Source organism: Aspergillus puulaauensis, chromosome 4 (genome assembly GCF_016861865.1).
Source record: "Aspergillus puulaauensis MK2 DNA, chromosome 4, nearly complete sequence".
Taxonomy (NCBI): Eukaryota; Fungi; Ascomycota; class Eurotiomycetes; order Eurotiales; family Aspergillaceae; genus Aspergillus; species Aspergillus puulaauensis.
Genome location: NC_054860.1, coordinates 1497538 through 1517256, shown reverse-complemented (window position 1 = coordinate 1517256; position 19719 = coordinate 1497538). Strand labels below are relative to the sequence as shown.

Genomic DNA, 19719 nt, shown 5'->3' with positions numbered 1-19719 from the left:
AATTTCTGGAGATCTTTCTTTCCCTTTCCTCCAGGTCTCTAGGCTGATTATGTCGGGCAGCATACTGACTCCCTGCTGCTCCCTTGTTGAAACTCACATACCGTGGGGTACTGTAGCATGAGGCCCGAAAGTGGTGGGGATTGAAACTAGGGCGCGCTTTTTCTCCTTGCTTTCAGTCTTCCATGTTCCATTGTTCCTACGTCTGTGAAGAGTTAGAAGCGAATAACCCCAAGTGCAGACTATCATCGCAGTTACCCCTCGGCTTGCCACTACCCACAAGACATCCACAATAATCAGTGATATCAGCCGGACATGCCTTTTGCAAGGTTTGTTTCTTCAAGTGAGAACAGCAGCGAAGATGGCGGTGTCGGTCGTATCCCCTGCAGGTGGACTATGTGAGCAGGACCGAGCACAAATCAGCTGGAGTTATTGCAGGCGCATCCGTGTGATTCATAGCAGTGGTCTCTGTTAAGCTGCGTGCAGGTTTCTGTGCCTTTAGCAGTGCATGGCCGGCTCCGGCGGGATTTTATCGGCAGTACCTTGCATTCCATCATTGATTGTTCACGGACAGGAATCTTACTCGGTGTAAGATTGCCCTGCTATATTTCGATATGGAGTAACTTGTGGTGTTGGCGATGTTAATGATCCATATTATACTTGTATTAGGGCTAGTGTCTTGCAACTTTGAGGCCTTTGTTTGTTCACACATGTTTATGATAATTAGTAAGGACACAGCAGGGAATAAGTCTCTCGCAGCCTCGGCCCAGCCTGTGCAGCACAAACTAAACCAAGACTGGTTAGATGTCTGCTGCATGATTATGGAGGCTGAAGACGAGGAGAGAATGTTCAGCTTCCCCTCTTCTTCAATTCAGGTCAAGCCACTGCTTACTCCACTCGATAATAATCGTCATAGAAACAGCTTTGGCGGTTCAGTTCCTCAACAACATGCGAATCCTCTGTCTCCATGGCTGGGGGGCGAACCCTGAGGTCATGAAGCGCCAGATGTCAGCACTGATAAAACACTGCGATCCCAGCTGGCAATTCCATTTCCTGGCAGGCAATGTAGAAACCCCGCCAGTTCCAGGTAAGTCGCTCCCATCAACAAGCTGTCCAGGAATAACCAGTCTACAGGCATTGCCGACATCTTTCCAGGCCCCTATCTCTGCTGGACCTTTGACTTCGCCCCCGCCTCCGTCAGAGCATCTCTTGATCTCATCCACGAGACATTCGCGAATGAAGGCCCATTCGACGGAGTCTTCGGCTTCAGCCAGGGTGCAGCCGTAATGGCCGCCTACCTCCTCGAGCAGGCAGCCCTCCACCCCGAAAAGCCACTGCCAGTCAAATTCGGAGTCTTCTGCTCCACGCCACCGATTCTCACGTCTGACCCGGCCTATATCCAGTCACTATACGGTTCGTTGTCCCCAGATGACCTCAGCCGTCTACGCTCTGGCAAGCCCGATGAAATAGAGAAACTCCCCGAGCCAGCGCGAGATGCGGTCCTGATGCTGGTGAAGAATTTGGCCGCCACGAAGTCAATCCACGGACAGTCAGATACTTACTTCACTGATCGGCCAATACCTGAAATTCCATGTGTTGTGCATCCGGATCTGTATAGCGCGCGCCTTTCTATCCCGACACTGCATGCTTGTAGCAAGAATGATCCGCCGTTCATGCAGCGGGCTTCTGCGCTGTGCGGATCGTTTTGTGATTCTAAGAGTCAGCGGTCTTTCACACATAGCTCTATACATAACCTTCCGCGTGTCCCTGGTGAGGTCAAAGAGATGGCGGCTATTATGGAGTCGGTGGCCTCGTGGAATCAACACTCTAGGCTGTGACAATAGTTAAGGCCGTGATCTAGATGTATAGTAGCCTTGAATAATTTGATATCACATACAACTGTAAAGGCAGGAGCATACAGAGTCCTGTAAGCGGAAGGAGCACCCATCCATTACTATGGTTTCTTTTCTTCAACTGCTTTACTTCTTCAACTATCGGTTATCTTAGCTATTATATGAATCCACATTCGTTGGGTCTCTTTTATCTTATCATATCACTTAGTTATCAATCCTTTTAATCCATCGTCAATATTATATCATGGATCCGAGACCCAGAGAAAGCTCAGTATCTCATCATCCTTCCCAGGCCGCTCGAGTCATTATCCCCGTCACTACAGACACCATCCGCACCAAACAACTCATCCTCCGTCCTCTGACACTGTCAGACGCTAACGACATCTTCGAGTATCGACGTCTACGAACCGTCGCCGATTGGCTGTAAGTCTGCCTCTGCTGAATGTTCCTTCCGCTCTTATTATATGCGAACCGTTATTAATGAAGGATATCTCTGTCCAGAAATCCCATAATCCCACACCAAAACGTCGATGAAACACGAGACTGCATCAGACAAACAATATTGACAACCCCCGACGCATCCGGGGCCATCGGTCGTCAATTCTTCTTCGCCCTCCTCTTTGCCGACGATCCAGCCGGAAGGGCCATAGGTACGGTGGGAATCAGCGCCCTATCCCCAGTCCCAACTCTAGAGTTCTGCACTCACCCCAGTACCTGGAATCGTGGCCTTGCCACCGAGGCCGTGGGAGCGCTCGTTGATGCGTGGTGGAAGCTGCCGAGGATAAACGTCAATTCGGATGGTCCAGAGGGTCCGGAGAGGCTGTTTGCTTGGTGTAGCACATCAAACAGCGGGGCTTTGAGGGTTCTCTACAATAATGGGTTTAATACGTACTACGGTATGTCCGTGTCGGGGCAAGAGTTGACTTTGTTTGTGTTGGAAAAGCCGCAGGGTGAGTAGGGATATCACTGGGCTCTCGCACATGCATTTCTCAAGTTGGATGAAGAATAACCTAGAAAAGGCTGTAGCTTATTAGTCTATTACTTCGGTTTCACTAGTTTAATTGAACTATGGATGGGATCTTCGTCTGAGGTGTATATTCCAACTATATAAAGCATGTAGAATGAATCCAGACACTGCCGTCCAATGCGTACCAAAGCCAATGACATATATCTATATCTATAACAACAAACCCAGTCACACTCCCTTGCCAATTCTTAACCTTATCTCCCCTCAGCATACTCCCCCAGCAACTCCACCTCAATAGCCCGTCTCCTCGCCCTCTCATCCAGCGTCGAACTATCCTTAAAAACATGATCCATCTGCTCAAGCGTACGCCCCTTCGTCTCAGGCACGAAAAAGAAACTCCACACACCAGAGAGAATGCAAAAAACCGCGAAGAAGACGTACGCCCCGTACCCCGTGTCCTGGACTAGAGGGGGCGTAATCAGCCCGATTATGAAGTTGTTGAGCCAGTTGGAGCAGTTTGCGATTGCGACGCCTTTGGCGCGCAGCGAGGACGGGAATATTTCTACACAATATTATAAATCAGTCACCTATCCTTTAACAGGTTGGCTTGATTTGGAGGAAAGAAGACGTACCAGACGGCAGTGCCCAACCAACAGGCCCCCAGGTCGAACCAAACGCAACCATATAAACCAACAAAAACGCCGCGCTGACCCATCCCTGAGTCTGATGCGCTGCCCAGTTAGAGCTATACAACCCCACCAGAACAGCGATGATGATATGGGAAATCGCCATGACGACGGACCCCGTGAAGAGCAGTTTCCGACGGCCCAGGGTGTCCATCGTCCAGATTGTCCCTACCACGCCGAGGAGCTGCAGCGTGTTCAGCACCCCGGACATGATGAGCTGGATGTCGAGGTCAAAACCCATCGTTTCAAAGAGGGTCGGCGAGTAGTAGATCAGTGCGTTCACACCAACGAACTGCTGGAAGAACGGGACCAGAATCGCGATGTGCGTGCGGCGCCAGCAGGTCTTCCCGAAACAGTCTGCCCAAGATGCAACTTCGAGGAGGAGTGCATCTTTAGTGCCCGGTCCTTGAAGGTCAGGGTGTTTCTCCGCGCTGGTTTGTCGGTGGAAGCGCACTTCGGCGAAGATGTCCATGTATTCCTGCCGGACGCGTCTGTCGGTGGTAGGTAGTCTGCGGAGGCGGCTGAGGCTGTGTAGGGCTTCCTCGTTGCGGTCTTTTGAGGCGAGCCAGCGCGGGGAGAAGGGGAGGAAGAGCACGCCCGTGGCGAGGATGAAACCGGGGACCATCTGGAGGAGGAAGGGGAGACGCCAGGCCCATTCGCCGGCCATGTACCGCGTGCCGAAGGTCGTCCAGTATGCGATGACGATGCCGAATGCGATGCTTAGTTCTTGGAGGACGAGGAGTGTGCCGCGGCATTCGGGGGGACCTGTAAAAAAGTTAATCAGTTTTGAGTATTACAGTCTGTGAACGAGGAGCGTACTGATCTCAGCAATATACACCGGCGCCACCATGGATAACATGCCCACGCCCACGCCGCCCACAAAGCGAGCAAAGGTCAACATCCCGTACTCCACGGCGGCAGTCTGCAGGATAGATCCAACAGTGAAGACCCCAACTGCAACCAGAATCGAGTACCGGCGGGAGATCTTATCTGCGATCCAGCCCTGGTTGAACGCACCGATCAAAGCACCTAACTCTAGCATTGCAGTCAGGAGACCCTTCCAGAATCCAGAGCCCGAGCCGCTGATCCGCGGGAATACGTCGAGGAACTGGCTCATGACTAGAGTAACGGACACCACACCCTGGTCGTAGCCGAAGACGAGCCCGCCTAGTGCTGAGCAGGCTGCGCAGAGCAGGACGAAGGGGTTGTGCAGCAGGCCCTGGAGACCTGGGGGGCCGTAGGGCTCTCGGTCTGCGGTCATGTCTTCGGCATGTTGGGAGGTGCCTTGGAGGTCAGCCTCAATGGCGTCTTCCTTGAGGGAATCCGGCTTGGCCATTTCATGTATTGTAAAAGGAAGTGAGATGAAAGGGACTGTTTTGGCGGGTGCAGAGAATGACGGAATAAGGGGCAACTACATGGTACTTATACAAAAGCCATCCCGTTGTCATCTCTTACACTCAATCTTTCTAACGCATTACGGTAAATCCCTTGCCCAACCCGGCTAGAAGAGAAAAGTCGGACTTGGGGTCCCCGTGGAGAGAGTGGATGACGACAATTGCGTGGAGATTGGAGAATACCTGCCGTGAGGCATTTGTGGATGGCCCACAGTCGGAACATATCCTACTTTCATATACTTGGAGTTTGGGATGGTAGAGGTATCTCCACTCCATACAGTATGAACACTCGGTGTGGATGGCACATTCGCAGTGTATAACAACTTTATGAGCAACAAGCATCCTTTATGGTTGAGGGCTATTCTATGGACATCCATCCCCCTGTCCATCTTCAGCATCGGCGACAAGCACGGGAAGTCAACATCCCGGGCGTGGGGTGCACCAGGATGGATCCCGGGGTTTTGTCGGCTTGTTCCTGTCTGTTGCTGCCGAATCAGCCGGTATCAACTTAACGGACTATCCTGGCACTGTGTTGATTACCTCGGTGATTATTGCAGAGAATGGGACTTCACTCCTCGTAAGTGCTACCTATCCAGAAAGGAGACACCGATGTTGTCTGTGTACAAAGTAATTCTAGCCTGGAGCTCTCTATCTGTAAGGAGCCCATGGTCTGTAGATTGGACGCATGGGCAAGACCGTGGGGGCGTTGTATACATCGGACATAACTCCCAGTACTGATCCGCCACCGGGCTTAATACAGATCCAGATCGGACGAGACGAGACAACTCTATTGGCAGCTTCTACTACTCCGTAATCGGCACTTTTCAAGTAAAGGTAAACCTCTTAGTCTACAACCAAACAGCATGCTTAATCCCGCTTTCCAGGCCCTGTCCATCTTTCAGCCCAGCAACAAGAGTCCATACATCTCCTCTCTGCCCACCGATCTCATAGACCTCAACTCCACCGCCCTCCTGTCCAACAACCACAACATACCTCCCATCTTCACTAAGGCGCATACCCCGGATAACATCAACATTAGTCCTCACGTGTTTCACGGCTTCTACCGTCCTGCCGGCCTCTGAAAGCAGAATAATAGCAATACTGTCTCCCGGGGGCAGCTCCTTAGGAACTTCCTGAAGATAAGGCTCGCGCTGCGCAATGTGTCTTTCCCATCTGTTGCTAATGTATAGCACGTCTGGAATTCTCGGATGCAAGCAGATCTCCGCAGAATCCATCATAAATTGATGGTTCGGATGGACGGTTGGAGGGATGATATTCTGTGCGAAGCCATCGATGGGCGAGATACCCTCTGCCGTAGATGACAGATCAAAGGCAATGACTGTATGCGAGAGCTCGCCTATAACATACATAACGGTTTCTATGAATTCAGTTAGCCGGCTTGATTCTAATACTGCGGTTAAGTAGTCAAAAGACGCACCATCCGGACTAAGCACAGCATGTCGAGGCCCCGTTCCGGGCGGACACTGCAGCCAGCCACATATCCCCAGATCTGTTCCGTTGCGGTGCAAGATCCAGACGCGGTCTGCTCCCAGGTCAGGAGCATACAGCATCCCGCGCTGGTCTTCGAGGATCTGGTGTGGGTGGCATTGGCGCTGGCGGCCTTCGTTGGGGCCATGTATAACTGATTTGTAGGGGAAGTCAGGTATAATTTCCGCTCGCGGAGATTCTGCGAGCAAGGGCGTATTTTCTTCGCTCGTTTTGATGGGATATAGTGCAATTGAACCTCCCAGATACTGGCATTGTTAGCGAAATAGCCAGGGCTTCGTGGAGACTTACAGTAGCGAGCGCAAGAGCAGAGCCATCGCGGAGTGTAGTAACTATATAATCAATATTAATACCATTCTAGCAATAGCACTTCACAAACTTACAGTGACCAGGCGCCCCGAGGGTAGCCTGCTGGCTGGTAATCCGGCAAGCCTCGCGTTCGTGGTCAACTTCGAATGTATACAGCAGACCAGACTCATCGCCTTCGGAAAGCCCGATTAGACGGTCAATTCTCCCGTTTGACTTGCACGGCTCAACCCAGGAAGCATTGTGGGGAGCTGGGTAATTGGCGAGCACGCGCAGCTCCTTCTTGTCCACGTCGAGTGCCAGCGTGGTGAAGTCGGCCCGCTCGCCTGATACGAGAAGTTTGTAGCTCATGTTGGTCTCTGGAGTGTATACTAGGTAACTACCTGGATGGTAAGCCAAAGATTAGTGTGTGTTAAAGACCTGATCGGTCGCAAGGGATGCAGTCGGGGATAACTGCAACTTCGCCCGATCGGGGTTGTTCCGACTGCTTTCGTCCGATCTCTTGACATCATAAGCAGGAGGCACTCCGAGACAGATAAGTCACTTAATTGTCTCTATTGCATCTTCATCTTTAATGTCTCAAAAAAATTAAGAAGGAAAGAAGGAACAATGTCTCCCCCCACCCACTTCAAACTCAACACCGGCGCTCTAATCCCCGCCGTTGGCCTCGGTGCGTGTCCAGATCCTTCTGATATACAATTGCTGATACTGTGCAGGAACATGGAAATCCGAGCCTGGAGAGGTGGCAAAGGCCGTGGCCTTTGCTCTCAAGAACGGATACCGACATATTGATGCTGCACTGTAAGTCTGCCTTCTTACAACCTACAAGCATCCCTCCCGCTAACAATATGCAGGATTTACGGTGAGCACAGGCCTAATACCCACTAGGTCTTTCTAATTGTGTGCAGGCAACGAAAACGAGGTCGGCCAGGGTATCAGGGACAGCGGCGTGCCCCGTGAAGAAATCTTCATCACCAGCAAGCTCTGGAACACGCACCAGCCTAACGTCAAGGAGGGTCTGCAGAAGACTCTTGATGCATTGGGGACTGATTACCTTGATCTCTATGTATACCTTTAACACCTACTACATGCATAGCAATTCAAAACTGACAGTAACCACAGCTCATCCACTGGCCCGTCCGCCTCGTCCCGGTACGCCCTATCCTCTAACTCAACCCGAAACCGTTATAATATATTACTGACCACCCCCAGAACGCAACAAGCGACCTCCTCCCCACAAACCCCGACGGCACCCGCTCCGTCGACCTCTCCTGGGACCAAAGCGAAACCTGGCGGCAGATGGAAGAGGTCTACAAGTCCGGGCAAGCCAAAGCCATCGGCGTCGCAAACTGGTCCATCCCGTATCTGGAAGACCTGCGCAAGAAATGGACCGTCGTGCCGGCTGTGAACCAGGTGGAACTGCATCCGTTTCTGCCGCAGCATGAGCTGAGGGCGTATTGTGCGGATTTGGGGATTTTGCTGGAGGCGTATTCGCCGCTTGGGTCTACTGGTATGCATCATATATACCTACCTAAATATATATAGGGTCTAGGTTTAACTGTCTATAGGAGCCCCCATCATGTCAGACCCTGAGATCCAGCAGATTGCAGAGAAGAACGGCGTTTCGGCTGCGACGGTCCTGATCAGCTACCACGTCAACAAGGGCGTCGTTGTGCTTCCAAAGTCCGTCACGGAGAAACGCATCGTCAGTAACAAGGAGGCTGTTGATCTTTCTAAAGAGGACCTAGCTGTCCTTGATGGTCTTGCTGCGAAGGGGAAGGCGAAGCGCATCAACACGCCTTTATGGGGGTTTGATCTAGGGTTTGCGGATTGGTATGGGCCTGTCAAGGCGTAGTAGATTTAGATTTTAAACTATACATACTAAAGATTAGACTATATAAACATTCCTGACACCAGTACTTTAAATTAGTAACGTTCATTCAATAGACTGCCTAATCACCATTTATAATCTGATCCGCAATCTTTTCAGCCAGCATATCTAGTATTGTCAGAATCATTCATACACATAAAAAAAAGTGAAAACTTACAAACAGAAGACTGCGGATGCCCAGGGGGTAAGAAAGGAAAAGCACTCGCATCAACAACCCGTAGCCTATTCACCCCATACACCTGGGCATTGCTATCAACAACAGCCAGCGGGTCACTGGAAGTACCCATCTTGCATGTACAAGCCGGATGCCAGAGCGTCATCATATTATCTCGAATCCAGTCGAGAGTGTCGGAGTCATCCTGGGTTGCCTTTCCAGGGAAATACTCCTCCCCTAGCACGACGGGGCTCCTCTGCTCGCGCTTCTTTTGGCCTGAGATAGGATTCCAGCGGGGATTCTGTCTGTCGCTGCTTGGGGTGTTTCGCTGGGGCGGCAGCACTGCAGTTTCGTGACACTGTTACAATCCTTCGTAGAAGCCACTCTGAGAAACTGAATCTGTCTGGAATGAGAGGTCGATGGGGCTGTAGAAGAACAGTCCTGCGATGCAAATTGCCGTCACGACTGGCAGCCTCCAATGTCGGGCGCGTCTTCGAGAACGTGGAGAGGACCTGAACCTAGAAGTCATAGTGTGTCCTTCTTTGGTACCCATTGTCATTCTAACTGTGAGTCTGGATATTATGGATATCTTGGTGGTTGTGACTTGAAGATATTACCCCTCGTTGGAGTAGCCTTGCGTGACTTTGCGACAGAAAGGTGTCAGACGAACACGACTCATGTAAATTATTATCGCTAACGGTGTTTTTGTATTTACCCATGTATTATTTCTATATTATACCCGCAATTGCTTTTGTTGCAAGAAATGGGTCAATTATATATGGGGGTTGGCGCTACCAGAGGGACCCTTGAATGTACCACCAACAGGAGCTTAAACAGTCAACGTAAAATACTGAATCGAGAGAACAATAGCAGATTCGTCCTTGAGCTATGGCGGAACTGTTGAACGATAGATCTTCGTAACTAGTTGTGGATATCGGGCATCGTAAATAATCGCCAATATTCATCAAAGTCCAGTGTCTGCGTCGCCCCGACGCTGCCCCCCTTGGCCTCTCTACTACTAAAGCCGTTGCCCAGGTATGCAAAACGGTTTGTCCGGGCTTCAGGGAGCCGTTTGATGTGATAGTCCTCCCAGCGCGGATTCTTGATTGCCTCCATGAAGTGGAAGGAAGTCCCCCCATAGATGGCCACCACCGGCCCATCCACCGTGCCCCGTTTATACCAGCTGCGGCAGCCGCGCGTCCACACAGACCGTTCTAGATACCGCTGTATATGTTGGTTATACTCGTCATTTGCATCGGCCGATACCTCAAAGCTGCTGATCATCTCCGTCTGCAGCTTCTCAAGCCACTTGTATACGTAGACAGCGGTTGCCTGGATCCCAAGCACCAACGAGCCATTGCTGATAGGACTGTTGGGCCCGATAAAACAAAAGTAGTTCGGCATGTCTGGCACCGCCATCCCAAAGTAGGCCGTTGGCTGCTCAGCCCATTTCTCAGCGAGGTTGATCCCATGGCGTCCAACGACAGGGAACGAAGGCTGGAACGAGGTGTCGAACCCCGTCGCACACACAATGGCATCGTACTCTTTCTCCTCGCCAGAGCGGGTCATGATCCCCTTCTCGGTAATGCGCTCCACGTCGTCCCATTGCATGTCGATATTATCCCGTGTGAGGGCCTCAAGGAATCCAGGCCCCGGTGTCTGCCGGCGACACCCAACAGGGAAATCCGGCAGCAAGTACTGCGCGGCCTTTTGGCCCTTAGGGCTATTTCCCAATCGCTCGACCATGCTCTTGCGGAAAAGCTCCTGGGCATGCTTCTGGACGTCACTATCTGCAATGGCGCGGTGGAAGTTCTCAATGCGACGGTCCATAATAGCAGCGCGGTAGTCACGCAGGAATGTCGGGTCTGTGAACAGCTCCAAGGTTTCGCGCGTGAAGTTATACTCCGGGTCCATTTCTGGGTCGTTGGCCGTGGGCTCGTTGATGCCTGGTGCTGGCGAGATCCAGGTCTGCGTGCGCACGTAGACGTCCATCGAGTCGACGACTTTGGCCAGCTGTGGCACAATTTGGATGCCGGACGAGCCGATCCCAATGCTCGCGACTTTCTTGCCTGCGAAGTCGTACTCTTGGTCCCACCGGGCCGAGTGAAGCAACCTTCCCTTGAATGTGTCAATGCCGTCGATATTGGGCCACTTCCAGTTGCTGCGACAGTTAGCATACTCTTTAGGGCTGCAGACAGGGAAACCAACTTCAGCACACCTCCAGCGTTGATGAAGACATCCACTTCGTCCTTGAAAACAGCTCCGTTGCTCTGCTGAACCTGGATTTCCCACTTCGCCGTGTCTTCTTTCCAGAGGGCGGACTTGATGGTATGTTGGTAGCGAATGTGCTGGTTACAGTCGTATTTATCAGCCACCTTGCGCATGTACTCGTGGATTTGCTGTGATGTTGCGTAGTAGTTTGGCCAGTCGGGATTGGGCTCGAAGCTGTATGCGTAATTGTGTGCTGGGATATCACACTTGCAACCAGGATAGCTGTACAAAGACTGAGTTAGGTTGCTATCGCATTTACACATGGAAGCCAACATACCGGTTCTCGAGCCACGTTCCTCCTAGGTCTTGGTTTCGCTCGTAGATCACCAGTTCAGCGTTTTTGCCTGCCATTTTCTGACTGAAGACAATGGCCATCATCAGGCCCGAGTACCCTGCGCCCATGCAGGCAACCCGAATAGGACGGCGCGTGCCGATGGGCTGCTCGACAATTGTGTAGGAAGGGTCTAAGTGTGAAGCAGCGCTTTTAGAATGGGTTTTCAATCCATTCTGTTTCAGACTCTCTTGACCACTCTTAGGGTCCTCGACTATTACGGATGGCGCCATTTCGTCAAGATTGGCGCAGTTCTAGCTGTCTCGACATCAAATATGAAGGGGGGAATCGACAGATATATCAAACCATATCAATACCAGTGCATCACGACATCACATAGGAAATCAATGTCCGGTGGGTGTCCCCCTCTCCATGCCAAGCGGACTTGTATCTCCGGCATGACTCGAGCAGTTGGAGATCTTCCCCAGATCCTCCCCCGGCAGTTGCTCGGCACTCACTCCGCACAGAGAGTGATCCTTGCTGATCTGCCTCGGATCGCATGAAACAAGCTGCCACCATACTTTCATGATAGGATCTGAGAGACAGACCGCGAGAGAGGACAGCCCTAATGCCAGTTGAGACACACAAGACACGGCCGCCGCGCGTGTCGAAGCAAATCTCCAATCGAACATGCAAAACCTGCACCCCCTGTCGGAAGAAGAAGATCCGATGCGATGGCGCTCGGCCGCAATGCCTCGAGTGCAGCACAAATGGGCTGGAGTGTGCGTATGCGCAAGATGCCAGGCGAGAGCCACGGCCATCTAGGACTCGTGTGCAGGTCCTGGAGACAACGGTACTTGCTATGGTGGAACACATGAAGGCCGCCGGGATTGTTCCGCCGCAGACCCTTCTTGGAGACTGGATGCCAGATGGGAGCGAGAATATAGATGGGAGCGAGCATTTGGATGGCGAGCGGCAGGAGGGGGATCTGATCCAGCAGAACCAGCAACATCCTCACGATCAGAATCTGACCAATCTTGCCTCCGTCGCCGTCATGGCCAGGCAATTACCGACCCCGTCCATATCCAGCGCCATGACCGACAAGCCCGACTTCCATCCGAGTGTACACTCGCCATGGGACAGGGACAACGGCCAGGACGGCCATATAGTGCGGAATGAGCTAGGTATGCAGACAGAGGACGGTATAATTCAAGATGCCCACACTGCAGACGCCGAAGGATCAGCGATGTCGCCGTGCGAAGCCCGCGTGGCCGGGGCGTTTCTTGAACACGGCTGTGTTTCTTCAGTCCACGGGCTTGCGAGTATTATGAATCCAACATCGAGAGCACAGTATACGCAAAACATCTCCACGGTGGGCCGCAAGGGCGAGAATGCCATCGCGGCATCCAAGGCGAGGCTCATCAGCAACGCAGCTCTCCAGCGCCAACGAGAGCCTCGCATCTTTCGCCATCCATCAAACAAGATCGATCTGGATGGTTGCGATCATGAGCTTGCGATGCACCTCCTGGATGTGCACTTCAACCGGCAGCACTACGCCTACCTGATTTCATATCGCCCGGCAATCACGGAGGGCATCGCGAATGGCGGCGGGCCCTGGGTCAACAAGCTGCTGCTCAACGCGATCTACTTCTCCGGCACACTTTATAGCGATAGACCAAGCCTGCGGGCTGATCTGAGCGATCAGAACAGCCTCGCAGCCTACTTCTACAGGCGCTTCCGCCAGCTTCTAGTCGACGAAATATGCAGCCCTAGCATCCCCACCGCGGTGGCTCTGCTGCTAACGAGTGCGACTCTGGTCTCGAAAGGACAGTCCAGCGCAGGCTGGAATCTCTCGGGGGTTGCGTACCGCATGCTCATCGATATGGGGTGCCACCTGATGCTCGGTCCCGACTACCAGACCAATCTCACAGCACGCCATAGCCAGCTCCTGTGTGGCGACCTGGAGCAGGAAATGCGCAAGAGACTGTACTGGGGCGCGTTTGTCACTGATGCCACGCAGTCTCTGTATCTTGGGAGGCCGTGCATGTTCGCAACCACCGAGGCCAGGGTGCCTCTGCTGCTGCTGGACACATTCGAAGAGTTCGAGGACTGGGAGCCGTATATTGACCCTTCCTCTCTTGCTGAACCGCCTCCAGCATATGCGCCCAAACCGGCCCATGCGATCTCGACGTTCAACTGTCTTGCTCGCCTCTTCCAGATCTCGGTGCGCATCACCGATCTGTACGGCATCCAGACTATGAAATGCACCTCCGAGTACCTCCAGCAAACCAAGTCAGCCATCGAGGGAGATTTGGACCATTGGAATGCATCTCTCCCATCTCATCTGAGGTTCAACCCAGATGCAACATGCACACCGCCACCGCATCAGATAACGCCGCATACCACCTTCCACGCCCTAACCATCCTTTTGCACCGCGCATTCCTAGAAGAAGGACACCTCCGCCGCTACAGCGACGAAGGCAGCAGAGAACGCAGCGAGCAGGCGTGTATTTCCAGCGCGCTCGCGATCCAGAAGTTCGTTCGCGCGTACAAGAAGGCCTTTACGCTCCGCCGGGCTCCATTCCTCCTTTCCTACGCGGTGTACAGCGCTGTAATTGTTATTTTGCGCCAGGAGCGCCACGAGCGCGGGCAGTTCATGGAACCAATATCGTTCTTCTGGACCTGTCTGAGCGAGCTACAGGGCGGGTGTAACTTTGGCCTGGAGAAGCCACTGAGCATCCTTCGCGACATGGTGCACGAATTCCAGGTCAGTACCCGGCAGGGTGGTACTGCTGGGGGACAGTACGAGATGCCTCAATTAATGAACCTTGACGAAACTCTTTTCCCGCAGCCCGTGAACAGACAGGCGCCCTTTGTGGGAGACGACTACGACTACATGGGCATGGGTTCCATGGGCCAGGCAGACCCTGTAGGCCTTGGGACCTCATCGCCAGGGTTCCTTGCATCATTGAACCAGCTGGAAAGCGAAATTACGCAGGATACGCTGTACGGCTTATTTGCCCCTTCGCAGCTACATCTGTAACAGGTACATAACAATCACATCCGCACTACCTTCCACACCCTCCGGATATTGGGCTTCGCCGCATTACTCCGAATCCTCAGTGTCCACTCCGTCACACCAGCCTGCCACTCAGGACCCCCGAGGCCATTCTCCGCATCATAGAAATTCAACCCGTAGAAACTGGCCGTCTCGGCCTCACCGTAGACCCCGGCCAGCGCGTAACGCCGCGCAGCACGCCAGCCCGGTACATGGGTTAGCTTGGCGCCGTGTTCCTGGTCGTACCACGCGTGATAGTCTTCTTCCTTCTCTGGGCGGGGTGTCGAGCCGTTGATGACGAGGATGGATCCAAGTGGTGGAAGCGTGGGCAGAACGTGCGGAGTCTTCTGTGCTTCGCTGTCTCCTGCTGTGTCACGGCCGTTGATGAAGGAGCAGAGGATCCAGGATGGGGGAGAAGCGGCAATTGCGCGATGGGCCTCAACGTCGGCGTTGTGGAGGTCTGGTGAGGAGAGAAGAGGGGTGATGTCACGCAGGAAGCAGATCGTGTTGCCTGCTGGGTGCTTGTCGTCGTCTGCTTTGAGGGTGTAGGTGGCTTCAATGTCGACATCGGCCAGTGGTGCTTGTATAGTGGAGGCGTCAGAGAGACGCATGAGTACGCCGGGGGTAGGCATTATGGGGGAGAAATAATTGCGTTAGGATATTCCAGATACCGACATGTAATGCTGCGAGGGGTTATATTTATGAATACTCTTCTATTCAACACATTTCCCTCTATTTCCACCGGAACTACATCCACGGTGACGAACTTACCAAGACATGAGAGCCGGATGTCCATCTCCGGCGTCGGGGCATTGGTTCCTCAGATAAAAGCCACTGGTCATCCAGAGAGACTAGAAAATCCATCGTACTCAAAATGGCCTCTCCACAGAACCCCCTTCCCTCCTTCGACCAACTCCCTCTGCACGAGGGGGACCCTCCCAACTCAGCCTGGGGGCTCTGGGGATGCGGCCCAGAGAGTGCATTGGGTTCTCTCAACTACTTAACAAACGAGCTAGTGCTGAAGACAATCAAGGAAGAAGCGATGACGGGCGAGCGGGTTGGTTTGGAGTCCGTGTGCCTTACCAGGATTCAATAGGCAGACACTGATACCTGTCAACCTAACAGTTTACCACTCGACTTGTTCAACCCGCCGTTACTGGGACGAGCGGGCTTCGAGCAGAAGATCATTGATAAAAGCCCGTTGGTCGTTAACGATGATGTCGTGAGTAGTCACTGGGGATTTGGCTGTATAGCGTGGCTGTATAATAACAGAAGCGCATCCAGATCAGCTTCAATACCCAAGGGAGCTCGCAGTGGGACAGCATGCGACATTTTGCGTATCAGCAGGACAAGAAGTTCTACAACGGGTATGTAGCCCAGTAGTCAATGGTGGTCTGACCTAACCGAATATATCTGATTAGCACGACGCAAGCCGATATCCACGCCGCTGCATCTACCACGGTAAACAGCCTGCAGCCCTGGTGTGCTCGCGGACTCGCCGGTCGAGGCGTGCTCATCGACTATGCATCCTATGCGCTGCGTCACGGTATAGAAGTCGACCACTTCGCCCAGCATGCGATCTCGCTCAAGGACGTCCTGGCCATTGCGCAGGACCAAGGGGTTGAGTTCCACCGCGGGGATGTGCTATTTCTACGTACCGGCTATGTTGCAGCGTACAAGAAACTCGATGCTCCCGGGCGAGAGAGAGTCGCGGGCATCCGCAAGTGGTGCGGCCTGGCTCAGTCGCGCGAGACGACCGAGTGGCTGTGGCTGCGACAGTTTGCTGCTGTTGCCAGTGACTCGCCTGGTTTTGAGGTCCGACGTAAGTCTATCCATCTATTCCTGTTGCATATATGTAACGGGTGCTGTCGCTGACACGCAACAGCTCCAACTGAGAAGGAATGGCATTTGCACCCGATTCTACTGGCGGGATGGGGGACCCCGATAGGCGAATTATTTGATCTCGATGTGCTGGCAGAGCAGTGCGCAAAGAACAAGCGCTGGTCTTTCTTCTACACGTCGGCGCCGCTGAACTATAGCGGCGCTGTGGCCTCGCCGCCGAATGCGACAGCCATCTTGTAGTTGACAGCAGTATTATATTCAACGCTCTTTCTTCATATATATATTCATCTATCCAGAAACCCAAGACATTCAACCCAGGTAGTTTTCATTTGGCCATCAAACATGCCCTGCATCGCCTCCCACGGCTCTGAAACAGCATCCCGGGCCATAAATCCAGCCCAGGCATCCTTGCTTTCACACCGCACAAAGACTAACAGTCCCTCATCCTCATTCTCTTCTCCCCGATGCAGGACCCAAAAGCTCAGCACGCCGGTGTCTTGTTCCGCCTCTCTCGCGAGCCCATCCAGCTGCCGCAGAACGGATCCCTTCTTTCCAGCCTGTGGGGTCAACTCTTCAACGACAATATACGCCCGTGACTTTGTCCTTGACACAGCTGCGTCGTCCTGAATAGTACGCGTGAGGAATCCTGACGATGGCCGCCAGTAGCGAAGGTTGCTGGGCCGCGCCAGCAGGCCCTCCTGGGCCACGGCTGCGCGGAAGGCCTTATACTCGGTGCTTGCGCGGTGGGTTACAGTATTCGCCTCGACGTCCTCGTATCTATGATCCGTTATTAGAAGAATACACAAGAATTAACTATAGTGGGCGTACACTTCAAATCCCCTGACCCAGTGGTGCGGGACGGTGTCGTTGTCCTCGGCGCTGCGGAACCAGGCGTATGCGTGGCACTTGGGCTCGTGGGCGTGCGTGATCGGGGCGATCTTGGATATGTATTCGAGGAACTACTTTATTATTATTTGTGTAATCGGTGACTGTGTGGTGGACGTACCCTGTCCCGCTTTGGCGGGGAGGCGCAGTTGGAGAGGGGGGCGATGATGTACATGACTGAGATTATCAATTGTTCCTATAACAGCTATAGGAACCTATATGATGGGCTAGGTATAGAAGCCGGTTTTAAATAATAACATCATCGGTGGAGGCGAGTGGGTCAACGGACATACAAGTCCAGCTCACCCACATATAATCCCTATTCCACATCCACATCCCCAATGATTGAGCAGCCCACGTTAAAATGACAGAGACTCCAACTCTACCAGTAGCGTTCTTCTCGCCGGCCGCTTCTCTCCCCCTACCCACCCGACTGCGTTGGTACATGTGTGTCGTGGTAACGCTCTCCTCACTCAACTACCCCGATGTAATCCCCCAAGTCTACGCCCAGCTCGACAGCCAGCTCCTGTCACAGCTCTCACCAGAGGACCGCTTCAGCGCCGTACGCAAGCTCCGCGAGGGCCTCATCAAGTCAACTGGTATCGCCGGCGCCGCACGCACCGGCAACGCGATGCGCACGCTCGCCAGCTGCATCCCGGAAGATCTGCAGGAGAAGACGTCGCTGCGTTTGCAGGAGGCGGACGATGTCGCCCGCGAGCGAGGCAAGGCGTTCTGGTCGAGGATATATGCTCGTAATGAGGCGTTTGATCCGGGGGCGTCGGTTCGTGCGAGTCCGGATTATGCGTTTGTTGTTAGAGGTTTGTACCTTCCTTCCACTCATTAAAAACCCGACTATGTACGCTTGGGATATGCTGATGCAGTTTGCTATTGCAGAGGTCCTTTATGCCCGCATCTTCTCCTTTGATGCTGTCATTGACGATTTGTTGACGGGGTATGTCATCGTCTCGGCGCTCTACGGAATGGATTGTCCCAACCAGCTGCAGAACCATATGAAAGGGATGTTGATCAATGGGGCTACAAGGGAGGATCTGGAGGAACTCCGCGATCTTTCTTTAGGTCTGGCAAAGGTACTCGGAGTGCGATCTAGGTACCCTCCGCCGTTGATCCCAGAGAAGCCGGAAGACGGGGAGTCATAAAGATACTCTAGCTTGGTACAGTAGCAATTTCCATACACTCTATTTCGCCATCCATCTGTTTGTTATTTGGAGTATATAATGCTGTCGGACATGTACATCCGGTGAACTAAACAGACTGGTCTCTTAAAGACACGAGACAGGAACAAGAAGTACTCAATAATACTTGTAATCAGAACAATGTCGCAGCTACCTCGATCCTTCCCCCCGAGGCCATCCCGAAGCCTCGCCGGCAAAGTCGCCATCGTCACAGGCGCGGGAAGCACCGGCGATAATGAACTCGGTAACGGGCGCGCCATTGCCCTCCTCCTCGCAGAGGCTGGAGCCTCAGTTGTATGCGCCGACCGCGACGCCGCACCAGCAGAGAGAACCGCGGAGCTTATCCAGGGCGAGTTCCCGGGCACTGCAGCGCTGGCGATACAAGGAGACGTCACGAACGAGGACGACTGCCGTCGTATGGTCAACGGGACCGCGGCACGGTTCAGCCGCCTGGACATTCTGGTTAACAACGTGGGCATCATGGGTGCGCGTGGGCCTGCTCCGGATGTGGACGTCTCCCAGTGGGCGCAGGGTCTGGAGGTCAACGTTACCAGCATGATGCTGATGGTGAAGTACGCCGTTGACGCAATGCGAGCGAACGCTCCTCGCGAAGAAGAGGGATACATCCGCGGCAGTATCGTCAATATGGGATCTGTGGCTGGGCTCCAGGGGGGCACGCCTAGTCTGCTGTATCCGACGAGCAAGGGCGCTGTGGTCAATATGACGCGGGCGATGGCGGCACACCATGCTCGCGATGGAATCAGGGTGAATTGTGTCTGTCCAGGTGAGTTCTTGCGCAAACGTGTCCTATTGCTGTGCCAGTCTTGCTAACTGGATCAAGGCATGCTGTACACGCCCATGATGTATGGGTCTGGAGGTATAGGTCCGGCGATGGATCCGGCTACCATGGAGTATCGGCGCAAAAGGAGTCTTCTCCAGACAGAGGGGACTGCGTGGGATACGGCTGGAGCTGTGAGATTCCTTGCGGGAAATGAGGCACGGTGGGTTACGGGGACAATTCTCACGGTGGATGCGGGGGCTACTTGTGCGCAGCTGGTCTAGTTCCTTCTGCATATAGATAGTCAGATATTCCATTCTTCCAATAGTACCCTGTGGACAGTGCTTTCTCGTATCCCCTAGTTGATATCAATCGTGGCCGGACATACAGTGCCGGCAGTCTTTGCCCCCACAACCATGGACCAGGAGGCGGGGTGCAGCTGAGGATTGCGGAGGAAATGGGGCTGCGTCTCCACTAAAGTAATTTAATACAATTCAATTCGAGCATTGGGGCTCACAGGAATGTTGGTACAGCTGCTTTTGGTCCCAGGACCAGCCACAGGAAGCCCTACCCCAGAAACGAGGTCAGTCCTCTTCCCCGGGTTCTCATGTCCGTCAGTCAGGTATTTATACTAATATGCTATCGTTACCATTCCCCCGATTCTGTA

At 53.2% G+C, this 19719-nt stretch overlaps 13 protein-coding genes across 13 annotated transcripts; 7 read left to right on the top strand and 6 right to left on the bottom strand.

The window, feature by feature from the left end:
* Nucleotides 1-945: 945 nt before the first annotated feature.
* Nucleotides 946-1835, top strand: APUU_40633A (uncharacterized protein; the record flags this gene model as incomplete). The annotated part of the gene is made up of 2 exons (XM_041703727.1): nucleotides 946-1084; nucleotides 1132-1835. 2 exons carry the CDS (start codon nucleotides 946-948, stop codon nucleotides 1833-1835), a joined length of 843 nt encoding a protein of 280 aa, XP_041556383.1.
* Nucleotides 1836-2094: 259 nt separating this feature from the next.
* APUU_40632A (GNAT family N-acetyltransferase) lies at nucleotides 2095-2808 on the top strand (the record flags this gene model as incomplete). The annotated part of the gene is made up of 2 exons (XM_041703726.1): nucleotides 2095-2273; nucleotides 2352-2808. The coding sequence occupies 2 exons, from the start codon at nucleotides 2095-2097 to the stop codon at nucleotides 2806-2808; spliced, it is 636 nt and encodes a 211-aa protein (XP_041556382.1).
* A 263-nt stretch (nucleotides 2809-3071) lies between these two features.
* Nucleotides 3072-4839, bottom strand: APUU_40631S (sugar porter family MFS transporter; the record flags this gene model as incomplete). The annotated part of the gene is made up of 3 exons (XM_041703725.1): nucleotides 3072-3379; nucleotides 3450-4268; nucleotides 4323-4839. 3 exons carry the CDS (start codon nucleotides 4837-4839, stop codon nucleotides 3072-3074), a joined length of 1644 nt encoding a protein of 547 aa, XP_041556381.1.
* Nucleotides 4840-5745: 906 nt separating this feature from the next.
* On the bottom strand, nucleotides 5746-7060 carry APUU_40630S (uncharacterized protein; the record flags this gene model as incomplete). The annotated part of the gene is made up of 4 exons (XM_041703724.1): nucleotides 5746-6275; nucleotides 6336-6651; nucleotides 6695-6735; nucleotides 6787-7060. 4 exons carry the CDS (start codon nucleotides 7058-7060, stop codon nucleotides 5746-5748), a joined length of 1161 nt encoding a protein of 386 aa, XP_041556380.1.
* Nucleotides 7061-7318: 258 nt separating this feature from the next.
* On the top strand, nucleotides 7319-8564 carry APUU_40629A (uncharacterized protein; the record flags this gene model as incomplete). The annotated part of the gene is made up of 7 exons (XM_041703723.1): nucleotides 7319-7379; nucleotides 7426-7510; nucleotides 7564-7571; nucleotides 7618-7775; nucleotides 7832-7861; nucleotides 7922-8219; nucleotides 8278-8564. The coding sequence occupies 7 exons, from the start codon at nucleotides 7319-7321 to the stop codon at nucleotides 8562-8564; spliced, it is 927 nt and encodes a 308-aa protein (XP_041556379.1).
* A 97-nt stretch (nucleotides 8565-8661) lies between these two features.
* APUU_40628S (choline dehydrogenase family protein) lies at nucleotides 8662-8887 on the bottom strand (the record flags this gene model as incomplete). The annotated part of the gene is made up of 2 exons (XM_041703722.1): nucleotides 8662-8708; nucleotides 8758-8887. 2 exons carry the CDS (start codon nucleotides 8885-8887, stop codon nucleotides 8662-8664), a joined length of 177 nt encoding a protein of 58 aa, XP_041556378.1.
* Nucleotides 8888-9675: 788 nt separating this feature from the next.
* On the bottom strand, nucleotides 9676-11589 carry APUU_40627S (flavin-containing monooxygenase; the record flags this gene model as incomplete). Its single annotated transcript, XM_041703721.1, has 3 exons — nucleotides 9676-10915; nucleotides 10963-11247; nucleotides 11303-11589. 3 exons carry the CDS (start codon nucleotides 11587-11589, stop codon nucleotides 9676-9678), a joined length of 1812 nt encoding a protein of 603 aa, XP_041556377.1.
* A 335-nt stretch (nucleotides 11590-11924) lies between these two features.
* On the top strand, nucleotides 11925-14339 carry APUU_40626A (uncharacterized protein; the record flags this gene model as incomplete). The annotated part of the gene is made up of 1 exon (XM_041703720.1): nucleotides 11925-14339. One exon carries the CDS (start codon nucleotides 11925-11927, stop codon nucleotides 14337-14339), a length of 2415 nt encoding a protein of 804 aa, XP_041556376.1.
* A 14-nt stretch (nucleotides 14340-14353) lies between these two features.
* APUU_40625S (uncharacterized protein) lies at nucleotides 14354-14986 on the bottom strand (the record flags this gene model as incomplete). Its single annotated transcript, XM_041703718.1, has 1 exon — nucleotides 14354-14986. The coding sequence occupies one exon, from the start codon at nucleotides 14984-14986 to the stop codon at nucleotides 14354-14356; it is 633 nt and encodes a 210-aa protein (XP_041556375.1).
* A 242-nt stretch (nucleotides 14987-15228) lies between these two features.
* On the top strand, nucleotides 15229-16436 carry APUU_40624A (uncharacterized protein; the record flags this gene model as incomplete). The annotated part of the gene is made up of 5 exons (XM_041703717.1): nucleotides 15229-15422; nucleotides 15480-15576; nucleotides 15639-15721; nucleotides 15776-16176; nucleotides 16240-16436. The coding sequence occupies 5 exons, from the start codon at nucleotides 15229-15231 to the stop codon at nucleotides 16434-16436; spliced, it is 972 nt and encodes a 323-aa protein (XP_041556374.1).
* A 44-nt stretch (nucleotides 16437-16480) lies between these two features.
* On the bottom strand, nucleotides 16481-17256 carry APUU_40623S (uncharacterized protein; the record flags this gene model as incomplete). Its single annotated transcript, XM_041703716.1, has 3 exons — nucleotides 16481-16973; nucleotides 17025-17155; nucleotides 17203-17256. 3 exons carry the CDS (start codon nucleotides 17254-17256, stop codon nucleotides 16481-16483), a joined length of 678 nt encoding a protein of 225 aa, XP_041556373.1.
* A 189-nt stretch (nucleotides 17257-17445) lies between these two features.
* On the top strand, nucleotides 17446-18238 carry APUU_40622A (uncharacterized protein; the record flags this gene model as incomplete). Its single annotated transcript, XM_041703715.1, has 2 exons — nucleotides 17446-17899; nucleotides 17976-18238. The coding sequence occupies 2 exons, from the start codon at nucleotides 17446-17448 to the stop codon at nucleotides 18236-18238; spliced, it is 717 nt and encodes a 238-aa protein (XP_041556372.1).
* Nucleotides 18239-18415: 177 nt separating this feature from the next.
* Nucleotides 18416-19336, top strand: APUU_40621A (SDR family NAD(P)-dependent oxidoreductase; the record flags this gene model as incomplete). Its single annotated transcript, XM_041703714.1, has 2 exons — nucleotides 18416-19058; nucleotides 19116-19336. 2 exons carry the CDS (start codon nucleotides 18416-18418, stop codon nucleotides 19334-19336), a joined length of 864 nt encoding a protein of 287 aa, XP_041556371.1.
* Nucleotides 19337-19719: the final 383 nt, after the last annotated feature.